Source organism: Passer domesticus, chromosome 16 (genome assembly GCF_036417665.1).
Source record: "Passer domesticus isolate bPasDom1 chromosome 16, bPasDom1.hap1, whole genome shotgun sequence".
Lineage (NCBI taxonomy): Eukaryota > Metazoa > Chordata > Aves > Passeriformes > Passeridae > Passer > Passer domesticus.
Genome location: NC_087489.1, coordinates 13218524 through 13231455, shown reverse-complemented (window position 1 = coordinate 13231455; position 12932 = coordinate 13218524). Strand labels below are relative to the sequence as shown.

The following is a 12932-nucleotide window of genomic DNA, read 5'->3' as shown; positions in this document are numbered from 1 at the left end:
TCAGGGATTTCACCCCAAAAACTCCTCTGGGGCTCAGGGGGGAGGGACCTGCAGCACAGCCCATGCCAGGGTCTGCTCTGCCAGAGGTTGCTGCTTCCTCAAACACAAGAAATTGGGTGATTTTAACCCAAATTTGGTGATTTTAACCCAAATTGGGTAATTTTAACCCAAATGGAACCAGGGAACAGAATCCTAAAAGCCTGATCTGTGGTGAGGGTGAAAAGAGGGAGAGGACAGGAGGGAATTCAGCATTTAACTGAACAAATGGCTCAGATTTCCAGACTCTCTAGCTGGTATTTTTCAGTAGAATTTGTTATTTGAAGATTTTTTATTTTTCAGTGGCTGAAGACCCTGAGCAATCTGGATTCCACCCGAGGCTCTTAGAGAAACAACCCCGAGCTGCCCCTGATGCAGGCTTTTAGTGGCTTGCCCTGAAATCTTATTTTTCTACTTTTCTTCTTCTATTTTGACTGGTTTGATCCGGGCTGCGGGCAGAGGATGATCCAGTGCTGGGATTTCTCTTATTCCTCCTAATATTGCTCCTGACCTTTCCTGTCACACGTGGTCTCCCTGTGCTCACAGCCCTCCCTGCCCTTCCAATCCCTCTCAAATAAGAGGAGATCTCTTCCCATAAATCACTGGAGCCATTCCTTTAGGATGGCTCCTAAAGGAGCTGCCTTTACTCACTCCTTACTCCAGACTTGTGGGAGCAGCACTGAGCTCAAACCCTCTTTTTTCTGCTGCTCTTTATCCCCACTCCTGACCCAGGGAGGGGATCTTAAGTAAATAGGGAAAATTCTTAACTCAGTAAATGTTTATCAGATTTATCTCATTTATCTATTAATTATCTATTATTTATCTGTTTATTTATTTTGTTTATCTGTTTATTTCAGGCTGAATTATCTGTGCCTGCACTTGGCATCCAGAAAGCCCTGGCAGGAGGCAGTGGGAGGAATTTTAGGAAAGCTCAGTGGTGATTTGGTATAACTATGTTCATCAGGATTAATTTTGCCCCCTGCTTTGGTTGGAGAATGGACAATTAACAATCAATTTTCTTGCATCAAGGGTTTTCCAAGCTGTGGTGCCATTAGAAGATATTTCTCTGTGGCCATGTTTTCCGGGCTGTTAATTTGATTTCTGTTGTCTATAGCTTTGCAAAGTTGTAAATAGAAAATCCCAGAGTGTTTTGGGTTGGAAGGGAGCCTAAAGATCATCTCATTCCACCCCCTGGCACCTTCCACCACCCCAGGTTGTTCCAAACCCCAAAGCCTGGCCCTGGACACCTCCAGTGTGTATGAAATATGCAGGAGCTGGAACAAGAATGAACCAAGCTGAAGTCCCAGCATGAAATATGCATGATTCTCCCCCAGGATTTCTGCAGAAGCAATTCCATTTTGCATTTGGATGTGACTTTTACTGGAATCTCAGGGGTGAATTAGGACTCTGCGTGTCGAGTTCAGTTCCTCCACCCCTGAAATCTGAAATTCAAGAGTGCAGCTCAGAGCTCTCTTCACACATCACTCTGCCATTGGTGTCATTTCCTGGAGGAAGTGTCCTCTATCAGGTAAGAACTTTTCATTTTAAGGATTTCTTGGATCCATAGATCATCTGCTGAGCAGATCAGCTCTGGCCAGACCAATGCAATAAAGCAGAATTTTTCTTCCTTCTGCGTGCTTGAGGTCATGTTCAACAAAATCCCAAACCAGCAGCAGATGTTCTTGTCACCTCATACACTCATTTTGACTTGCTGGGTTTGCAACCCCGACTCTCAGTCAGTTCTGCTCCAAAAATCCCCCAGGGCTGGGGGATTCTCCTGGTTTGTCTCTCACCATTCAGAAGACACCAACAATGCCACATTTCTAAGTTTATTTAAGTGGCATTTGGGTTCTCATCAGTTTCTATCTCACAGCGAAATTCTATCAATCTTTATTCAGCTTCAGAACGTGCTAAATTGTTCAGATATTTTAAAACTCTTCTTCCTTAAGGCTTCTGAGTGAAATCCTACATTTATTTAATAGAGCAGCCAGGATTTACTACACCAGTTCTGGTAAGCACTTTTTACTCTCCTCAAGATAGATTAGAGTTGACTGTAGACTTTTTTTTTTGCTACAGCTGCACAAGTTTACAAGTCACAATTGAATTACCAAACTGAGGAAAAGAAAGATTATTCCTGTGGGTGCAATGCAGGTTGCAGACTTGTTTTCTTTTAAAGAAGGGTTTAAAGAATTAGCAATAAATGCTATCAGCTGCAGCTAGAAAATGATGCTGACTTATTACTTTGTGGGGACCCTCTGGGGCATCATGAAAAGCAAATTCTTTAGCTGAGCTTTCCAGAAAAAAAAACCCCAACAATGCCCTTTTAGGCACCTTAAACTCAGATTTACTACAGAGGGAAAAACTCCACTTGTAGGCACCCCTGGCTTGCCCCTGAAGCGGCACAACCTGCAGAGCTTAAAGAATTATTGATTTACTGATTTATTGTTTAAACAATGTGTTCCTGTTGTGATTTTTAAAATATTATTTCAGCAAGTTTTGCAGGTGCTGTTGCACATCAGGCTTTGCTCTTTTTTTCCTGCACCTAAAAAATAATTAAATATTGTGAGCCATCACATTTTTTTCTCCACCAAACGTGTTTGCTGCATTTTGTCCTGCTCTGCTGAGCAGCCTTTCACTGCAAACCCTCAGATCAGTGACATTTCTCCTCTCAGGGTGAGTTCCTGACAAATCATCAGAGTTCAGAGGTGCTCCCAGCTGTTCTCTTGGCTGCTGTCATTACTGCACACCTCATTTAAGCCACCCCCGTGTCTGACACCTACAAGCACAAAAAAGCCTTTTCCACCTGAGGGATGTGCAGGATATTCAATCCAGCTCCCAAAAACCCAGGGCTTGGGGCTGCAGCTCAGATTGAGGCTTTGAACTCAGCACAGCTCCTGCTCCTGGTGTGTGATCAGAGCTGCAAACCCTCAGCTGCCTCTCAGGAAACCTGAAGAAAAGGATCAGGGAAATAATCCCTGTACAAAGAGGAGCTGACAGCTGAATCCTGCCCACTGAATCAGTGTTTGCAGCAGAATAAGCCCAGACTATCTCACTTAGCACTACTGAATTCAAGGCAACAGAGATAGATGGCCTTGGAGTTATCTCCTCCAGAAGCCTTTATTATTTTTGTGGAAATCCATTTAAGCACTCCACAAAAAGTAAAACACTCGATGCTGCTGGAGAATTCATTTCTTACACAGCCCTGATGTTCCTCAGCATTCCCGTGCTTTAGGTATTCATTCCTCAAATGTTTCCATTATTTGGCTTTCTAGAAATGAGCCAGAGTTTATTTCTCTCCAAGAAATGAGGGATGAGGTGTCCTTAAAGAGATCTGTAGCTCGTGTTATCTCCTGTTCTGCCTTAAATCTGGGTTGCTCTGAGCAGTTCCACCCTGGCTCTGACTCCTGCAGCTTCTCAATGGAATTATTTCCATTTTCCTGGGATTGAAGCTCTCTTCAGTGTCTTCCTTCAGTGCCCAGGGAGATTTATTAATGAAAATAAAGGAAAAAAAAGTAAAAAAATGCCTCCCTCTCCAGAAATGAGCCTTTGCAGATCACTTTGTTCCTCTGCAGCAAAGAAGCACGAGGCAGAAGGAAAATGGGGGGAAGAGGGGAAGGAGAAGAACCTCTTAAAAATGATGCAAATTTCCCTTCCCTCCAGGTGTGAGGATGAAAACAGAGATCACAACCCCGTCAAACACCTCAGCTCACAGCTCACACCAGGCAGGCTCCCCCAGCCACCGCCCCACTGTCCCCATCCCAATTTTATCCCAGGCACTGATCTGATCATCATTCTTCATATTAATTCCCCCAAGAGTAGGAAAGAGCTTTATTCCCTTCCCCATCCCCACCCAGCAACAGATAAATAACCTCAGCTGAGGACAATTTTCTTTTCTCAAAGGAGCTTTTTCTGTCTGGACAGCAAGAGCACAAAAAAAAAAAATATTGTTGTGGCATATGCCAGCCAATAAATTCTGTCCCTGGGCATCTTCATGTATTCCCATTGAGTGATCTGGGTGATGATATCTGTGGAAAACAAAGAGTCTGAATATTTCATAGAGTTCTTACAATATAAAGAACACCATGAACTGCTGAGGTAAAAGATGCTCCCAGCTCAGAACCCCCTACAAAAGGAGCAGAACATCAAGGAAGGGAACATTTCTCTGTTTTCTTCAGCCTGTATTTCATATTAATGGCTCAGCCCCTTGGTGTGATTATGACATAGAGCTCCTTGCATTTATTTCTCTGTTCTAAAACTTGCTTGTAAAAAATATCCTGTGTGCAGGTGTGTTCCTCTGGGGGCTTCAACAAGGAGCTGGAAGCTAATTGGGTAATTCTTCAGGCATCTCACACTCTTCCACTGCATTTGCCTTTCTAGCAATGGTATGTAGATAAAATGTGGAATGGGAAAACACAGCAGAATTCCGTTTACTCCAGAACCATCCTTTGTATTTAAAAATGTCCTGTCTCAGGAAAAGAACTGATCCAGCAAACTGAACAGGACCAGGACTGGATGTGCTGGCACCTGGGAATCATTTCCCAAACCCTGTCCCCATTTTCTCAGTTGGTTGCAACACTTGCTGAGCCATAAAAAGGCCAAAGTGATTGAATTAACACTGATAAAATGTTCAGACGCTGCTAGAAAATGATGTAACATAAACCACACATAAAGCCTTGTTAAAAAAAGGGAATATATTTTCCTTCTCTATGGTTCAAAGATGGTTTTTCCTTTTTATTTAGTGACAAAAGAGCTTGTGAAAAGTTCAAAGTTACCTCAGTGCCTTTTCAAAAATACTTTTGCCACCAAGTTATTTTGAGCAGAATTTTTTTGGGCTCTGCAGTTTTTTTGGCTTGTGCAGCCCAAATTGCTGACAGCACAGAGGATCCAGCAGACAGAGCAGATTTCTACACTGGGTGAACAGAAATGAGCTCTATCAACAGCATCTACATCACTGAGGAGTGAAAGAAAGGAAAATAGAGAGGGGTTTTCCCCTCAGTTTCACAAAAAAAAAATGGATAAAATATAAATAAACCAGATAAAAAAGTAATAATCCTGCTCTCATTCATAAAGAATTCACTGATAATAAAATAAATATTTTATTCTCAGAAAGTAACTTCTTTCCTTTGTCCTTACCACGTGTGGCTATAAAGTTTTCTGGCACATTCAGCCTTTGTAAGGTACAAAGTTCCTGCAAAGTGGGAGCAGGATGTGGGTGTGGATCCTCACCTTGTGCAGCAGGGCAGGATTGTGCCCTCCCCAAAATCAGCTCTGACCTTCCAGAGCAGCCCAGTGCAGGGCTGGAGTTCTCTGAAACCAATCAAACCCCTAATCATAAATGCCCTTAAAAAGGGAAGTGTCTCCTGAGCTGGGGCTCCTCAGCAGGAAACTGCTGGGGCAGGACATGGAAGGCAGAGGGAAAAGGAATTTTGTTTTCCAGCCTGGCTCATCCTCTCTCTTCTGGGAGCAGTCCTGCTGGCACAATAAAGGTGGGACAGCACAATAAAAACGAGGGCAAGATCTGGTACTCAAGTTGTGTCTGAACCCTGCAGTTTGTTCTTATTTAAATGTTTGAGTGTGACCTGCCTGGCCCCAGAGGCCACCTCTGAGTGGTCACAGCAGCTCCACTTAAACCTCTCCTTTCACCAGCAAAATAATTAATTGGAAATGCTGGTTTTAGAAGCTTTTCCATCAAAATGTATCCCTTGAGTGAATAACTCCCCAGTCTCTCCAGCTCAAGTTTAAATAAGCATTTGTGACTCTGAAGAAATAGAAATGTTTTGCTGAGGGGCAACCAAAGCAATATGGAGCTAGCTCAGGATTATTGCTGGGTGCTGAAGCAGCCTTTAAAGCTCATGTGTTCACAAATTAAAGAAGTTAAATACTTCATTCAGAAATTATACTGACACCTTTAATGCCATTTTTCTTCTGTCTCAGTAGCAACATTTCTTTTACATTACAGATATATCCATGGGCAGGGGGAGATGGCAGATTTGACCAGTTTTAGACAAAATACCAATGCTTCCATCTGAAATAAACTCTTAGGACAAGTAACCTCTTTTAACATCATGCAAACTATGATCTGCAGTTCCAGGTGGTTTAGATATACATATATTTATATACACACATTTGGGGGTACAGCAGTAACACGTTTTGATTGGTCATCACAACTTTTTAAGATTTTTCAGCAATGTGAATATTTCACCTTCTTGCCAGCTCCTTCCACTTCTTCCCCAGCTGCAGTGCTCAGTACAGAAACAAAACTGTGTAAAAAAATCACTCCTAGCTGGCTTACAGGAGTGCAAAGTACCCTCAACCCTCCTGAAACAGCCCAAAATCTCCTGTGTGTGGGTGAAGAAATCAGGAATTTGGGCACAAAGCTGTGCCACCCCTGATATCCTCACCTGGAGCAGCAAGCAGCCACGGACCAGATTTCCAGTCACTGGAACACCAACAGGACAGCAAGGGAAGGAATTGGAGACAGATCCCAAAAATCCCAGCCCAAAGTGGCTTCCAGGGAAGCTCCCAGGCTGCTGCAGATGCTTCCACCCACACACATTTTCAAGTACACAGAATTTTTAATTCAGAACCACATCCTTCATGATATGCAAGGCACAAAGATCCATCAATTCAGGGTATTTGGGGCGCAGGGGATGAAGGTTTTGTTAGCAGCTCACGTGAAAATCATTTTATTGAATATTGAATATTGAATATATCAATCTGATGGCACTGGAGTTTGACGCTGATGGCAGAACCTAAAGCAGAGGTTTCATCCAAAATCCTTTGGAATCAATGTGATTCTTAACACCAACTTCAGTGAGGCCAGGATTTCGGCCTAAATTCTATTTTTAAATAAAATGCATAGGTTATTTCTAGATCACTCTGATTGCTAACTAACTCATGGCAGCTTTTCTGCCTCCTGGGATATTTTCTGTGAATCCCAAAAGCTTCCATTTTGCATATAATAATTATATCCAATAAAAAAATAGTATGAAGCAACTCCCAAAATCCAAAGGTCAAAAATTCAGCTAATATATGTTAATCTTTATTATGGAACAATGAGATAATAAATAAGTTTATGAATTCACATGACCTGTACAAAAAGCTGGGAAGCTTTTGTACCCAGTTAGGTACCAGTTATTTGCCTTTCATATTTGTGAAACAAATAATCTAAATTTTTATACACCTGTGGAGTTAAGGCAAAACCAGAAAAGACCTTTAACACAACAGAAGGGTTGGGAAATACACAGAAATACAAACAAGGGGGATCTCATCTCCAGCTGACAAAGTGTCTAAGGAAGGAATCCCTCAGGAGCTGAATGAAGCAGTAATTATCAATCAAGTTAATTAAATTGAAGAACAAGTGTGAGGTGTCCTGCAGGGCAAAGCTGTGCCTGCACCCCACCTTTAACCCTGAATGGTTAGAATCTGCTTTTCCTTTTAGGAACCAGCACGTGGAAAAGAGGAACCCCTTCCATACCCAACCAGAGCACATCCATGACCCCTCAGCTCATGGAGGCTGGACTTGGCTGGGGCTGAGCTGAAATATTTGGGAGAACCATCCAACACACAACACGCAGAGGAGAGCCCAAGCCAGCCACTCAGGACCTGAATGACCTCTCTAAGACAGTGGGATGGGTGGTGGCAGTGCCCAGGACAGAAACATGACCAATATATCAATATATCAACACACAGCTCTTTGGCAGCAACACACTAACTCTTGCTTGAAGTCTGAACTCAAACTCTCCTACATGAAAGACTCAGTGCCAGTCTTTTCACAGGTAAAGGAAATCCACTTTTTCCCCGAATCCAGGAAGTGAAGTTGGGATAAATCTTGCAGGCAGCTTTAGGCTGAAACCTTAAGCGTTGATATTTATTGTCTGCTTTAGTCTCAGGCCAAAGATCTTGGACACACAAAATTCTGTGGAACTTCTGAGTGGTTCAGATGGGGCCAGAATCCATGGAGAGAATCCAAAACCACCCATGAGAAAGCAATAAGGAACCATCACTCCATGGTGGCAAAACGATCTTCGTGGGGCGGAGGCGAGGATGAGTCCACACCGGGATGGACACCACGGGAAAATTGATTTACAGGGGGAAGACCAGGAAGCCAGAGAATGTGGAGTACTGCCACCCACCAACCAGGTTTCCCTTCTCCAGCTTCAGGTAAACCTTGTCCTCCTTGTCCAGGTACAGCAGGACCCCGTTGGTGGCGGCTTCACGGGTGACGTCCTTGTCCCCAGCGAAAGCAGAGATCACTGGCTTCCCATTCAGCATCAAATTCACCTGCAAGAGAGCCCCTGAGAAGCTCTAATTAACTGCAAACCATCAATAATTTCCCCTGAATATTAACCACAGTGCAAGGCCCAAACTTCAGTGCTTTTTGGGTTGTTTTAAAGTAATAATGACATTTATTTGGCACAAGCACGTGGATGTTCATGAGCTGGACCTGCAGCTGAGTGAGGCATCACCTCAGTTGGTACAACTTTGCCTCTCAAGGGTTATTTAGTCACACAGGAAAAATAAATATATATTTTCAAGAAATTTGGGCACCCAGAGATGTTACACAAGGTGTCACACCACAGTGGGCTGGGAGCTCGCACTTCATGGGAACAAAATGTGTGTCCCTCTCAATACTTAGTTGTGAAGTTTAGAACAGATTTTTACCTTTATAAACTGGCTCCATTTTTTCTATAAAACACTTCTGAAGCCAGAACAGCTCTGAGAGCAGCGTCTCTAAATAAAGATGGGCAGGGCCTGGGGGAATGGGCAGATCCAGGCATTTTTCATTTCCCCCATGGCAAGCTCTCAGCTTTGCTGCTTTTCCTTTCCAAGCAGCCTTAATGCAGTCACAGGGGGTGAATTATGGGATGCTTACCCACATGCACTGTGCTGGCCGTGCATATGGTCCCATTAATTTTAATGGGAGTCACCACAGAATAAATTAGTGCTCAGCAGAAGTCAGGAGAGCAGAGGCTGGTATTTATTTGGGATTCACCTGTCTGGGAAATCCACTTAATCAGGTGTCTCCGGGGAAACAACTGCAGTTTAATGATATTTAATGGCTCTAACAGATGTTGTGGGGGCAGAGCAGCATCACTGGTGTGGGGAGCCTGCAGGTGATTTAGTGGGGCTGGCTGTGGCTGAGGCTCACACCCGTCTGATCCACTGCAGTGGTTTCTGGTTCTCCTCCCCATTTACCCCACAGGAAAAGGGCATCAGGGCTTTACTCGTTGCCTGGCTTGGGTTTCTCACTCTTTCTGCTCCATCAGGTTCCACTGGAATCATCTGACAGGAATTTAATCACACCAGAAGGCACATGAAGGTTTGCAGGGATGGTCTCGCACTGACTGCTCTCCATCCATCACTTCAGAACCTCTTATCCATGAAAGATTTCAGGCCATGAGCCACAGGTTGGAACACTCCCTGCCACGAGCCCCAGACTCCCACGTTTGAGCTCCTGGTTTGTGAAATTCCAGGGTCTGAGCTGAACTTCCAGAAGCCAAGGCTTGGCATCTTTCTTGGCAAGGGGCATTTAAAATCCACTGAAGGGGCTGGCATAGAGTTATTCAACCTTCAGCATGCCAGAGAGTGAAAAGAACACTTGTGTTTAATCAGGCAGCTCTGCTGCTATTAAGGTACAAAAGGAAGTGCAGAATTACCCCTTTTCTCTAATACATCACACACTTTTTATACATTGTATGATGAAAAAAGGAGTTTAAATTGCTGTAAAAGTTCCCCAGAAGACATTGCTACAGGGATATAACCAACCTTGGTCCTCAGCACACTGAGGGCATAACAGGTACCTGGCACCAGATGCCAGGGCACAAATTGTTCCAAAACCACTGGAATCTGGTACCCAGAACTCCTGTGCTCCACACAGTGAGTTTAACCCGGAGCAAACCCGACTCTTCAACAGCATTTGAGGAGAATTCTCTCTTTTACTCAGGAGAATTCTCTCTTATACTCTTGAATCACTCACTCTCTGGAATGCTTTATGTCACCCCGATATTCATGGCATGGAAGTGAAGTTGTGGTGATTTATCTGAGGTGAGGATCCTGCCTTATTTCTGTTAATTTTAAATTAATGGGCTCTATAGCTAGGTAGTCAACGCCACAGGTTGCTGTAAACGAAGCTATTTCTCCTTTAAATCATATTAAATGCTCCCGTGCTCAGTCAATATTCTCTCCTAAATAAACCATTTAAATGAAGATTTTATAATCATACTCATCAACATACCTGAATTGTTTGACTCTGGTAGACTTTAATTACGTGAAAATTGAAACTGTAAATTCCTTTCCGTGGTGATACAAAGACAGACTCCAACGTGAAGAAATTGCCCACATTTACAAGGATCTACAAACAGAAAAATACAGCATGGGGATTAGTACAGCTAAAGAAAAATACAGATTATTTAATTTAGAAACCATTTGCCCATGGAAAATTTAATCTACATCTAAGCTGGTTTATTCATTTTCTCTCTTTTACTTTGGAACAACTCATTAAATGGGTATTTAGTTGTATTTATAGGACAACTTTGCTACAAATAAACTAAGATGGGAATTATTTCTCACTTTGCTTCTACACCATACCCTCAAGTCCTTTCTTCCACACATGTTTTTAACGAGGCGTTTTTGTTCGTCATTCCCCAAAATGACACAAACCCACCAATTCTGGGAGTGGCACGTGGATTTTGGGTGAAAAGTGGCCAAGCCAGGGCTGCCTTCCCAAGGAGCCAGGTGTGAGCAAGGACTGCAGGAGCAGCAGGAGGCAAACCCGGCTCTCAGGCAGGCTGAGGTCCTGGAGCACCTGGCACAGCCCAGCCCAGCCCGGCTGCGAGAACCAGCTCTGCACCAGCACTAATAATCATAATAATCAGGGTTTAATTAAACAGGGAGCAGTGACAGAGGGGAATGCACGAGATGAGTGCATCACCCATATGCTACACATCCTCTGTAATGACTGCATTTTGCTCTCTTAACACCTAATCATGCGTTATTTTTAATTGATATTTCCAGGCTCCTCTGTGGCAGGCAGAGCCCTCGGGAGCCTCCAGGACTGTCCGTGGAGTTTTGGGGTGATTTTAGTGCCAGCACTAAGCTGTGGGGCACATCTGGCTGCAGCTGCCGCCACAACCGACTGCTGAGCACGGCGGGGTGTAGGGACAAGGAGAGCCATCAGTGTCAGGGACTCCGGGAGCGGGGATTGAAGCGTGTGTTGGGACCTGCCCGTTAACACCGGCGCTGAGCTGAGCGCAGCTGGACCGCCAGATGTGCCGGGAAAGTTACAGCGTTTTCCCTCACAATTCTCTCTTCTTCCCCACTCAAAAACTGCCCAAACCATCTAAATCCAACCCTGAGACCGTCCCAAACCCCTCTGGGGCGATGTCACCGCGCTGATGCCACCGAGCACCGAGGCACCTCCCGCGCTCCGCCCGCGCCTCTCCGGGGCCGCAGCTGCGGAGGAGCCGGGGTTCCGCACCCGCGGGACAAACGGGGACCCCGCGCAGCCCCAGGCTCAGCCCGCCGTGCCCTGCCCCTCTCCCGGGGCGGATTGCCAGCTCCCGGCCGGGATGCAGGATGCGGGATGCAGGATGCGGGGTGCGGGATGCGGGGTGCGGGATGCGGGGTGCGGGATGCGGGGTGCAGGATGCGGGGTGCGGGATGCGGGGTGCGGGATGCGGGGTGCGGGATGCGGGGTGCGGGGTGCGGGATGCGGGGTGCAGGATGCAGGATGCGGGATGCGGAGTGCGGGATGCGGGGTGCAGGATGCGGGGTGCAGGATGCGGGATGCGGGATGCGGGGTGCGGGATGCGGGGTGCGGATGCGGGATGCGGGGTGCGGGGTGCGGGATGCGGGGTGCGGGATGCGGGGTGCGGGCACCTGTTGCCGCGGGCGATGCTCGCCCAGCCCCGGCGGGCGCGGCGCTCACCTGGTCGAAGTAGATGATGCGCGTCTTGTTGCTCATCTCGGAGGGCTCGTGGTTGGTGCTCCGCACGGCCGAGAAAGCCACCTTGGAGTTGGCCGCCCGCACGGAGATGCCCAGCGGCGAGGAGGACGAGCCCTTGGCGTCGGGGGCCGGGTTGGAGTCGCACACCACCAGGCACTTGCCCTCCAGCACGATGGGCTCCGTGTCGTTCTGCGCGGCGGCGACGCGGCCGCCCAGCGCCAGGGCCAGCAGCAGCAGCCGCCAGCCCATGGTCCGCACCGCGCCCCGCTCCGGCCACCGCTCCGCTCTGCCTCCCGCCGGCACCGCTTTATGGCTTCTTCTTCTTCTCTTCTTATTCTTCTTCTTTTTTCTTTTTTTTTTTTTTTTTCTTTCTTTCTTTCTTTAAACCACGCCGCCAAAAGCCGCCCAGAGAAACGCGCGCTGCCCAGAACGCCCTTTTCTCCCCTCTCTCCACATCAAAAAAAGAGCGTGAGAAAGGGAGGTGGGGTGCAGAAAAGCCCTCAGGTGAATTATTGCTGAGAGGGAGAAGCGAGAGCTGGCGGGGCAATGAGCCCGTCTGGCGCTGCCATGCCGGCGGTTCCAGCTGCGGATCCGGGATGCTCGGAGCGCTGAGTGGGAGCTTCCCAAAGCTGCCAGCTGCTGCTCTGATAGCAGCGGCAGAGCTGCACACTCCCCTTCTCTCCCTCCCTCCCTCTCTCTCTCTGTGTCTCTGCTCCCCCGCTCTCCCGTCACCAATCCCCCCCTCCGCAGCGCTTAGGTCACAGCAGACCTGCCCGGCGCTCACCTGGCGAGGTTTCAGCCCCACAGAGGCTCCCCCGGGAATCGCCCCCTCCTCTCACACACTCCTGTCCTCCCTGGCAACTTCTGGGGGCTGCACAGCCCGAGGGAGAGCGCCAGGACATCGCAGCACCCCGATTTCAGCAGGAGGAGGAGGAGGAGGGTGGGAAAG

At 46.7% G+C, this 12932-nt stretch overlaps 1 protein-coding gene across 1 annotated transcript; it reads right to left on the bottom strand.

Moving 5' to 3' along the window:
- Window positions 1-5922: 5922 nt before the first annotated feature.
- CBLN4 (cerebellin 4 precursor) lies at window positions 5923-12932 on the bottom strand. The gene is made up of 3 exons (XM_064391607.1): window positions 11966-12932; window positions 10274-10390; window positions 5923-8319 (listed from the first exon to the last, which is right to left on the bottom strand). Exons 1-3 carry the CDS (start codon window positions 12230-12232, stop codon window positions 8122-8124), a joined length of 582 nt encoding a protein of 193 aa, XP_064247677.1. The 5' UTR covers window positions 12233-12932; the 3' UTR covers window positions 5923-8121.

Coding starts and splice junctions, on each gene's coding strand:
- CBLN4 (XM_064391607.1), bottom strand. CDS start 12,232: ATGGGCTGGCGGCTGCTGCTGCTGGCCCTGGCGCTGGGCGGCCGCGTC. Junction 10,391..11,965: donor GCATCATCTACTTCGACCAG/GTGAGCGCCGCG, acceptor TTCTGTTTGTAG/ATCCTTGTAAATGTGGGCAA. Junction 8,320..10,273: donor ACCAGAGTCAAACAATTCAG/GTATGTTGATGA, acceptor GCTCTCTTGCAG/GTGAATTTGATGCTGAATGG.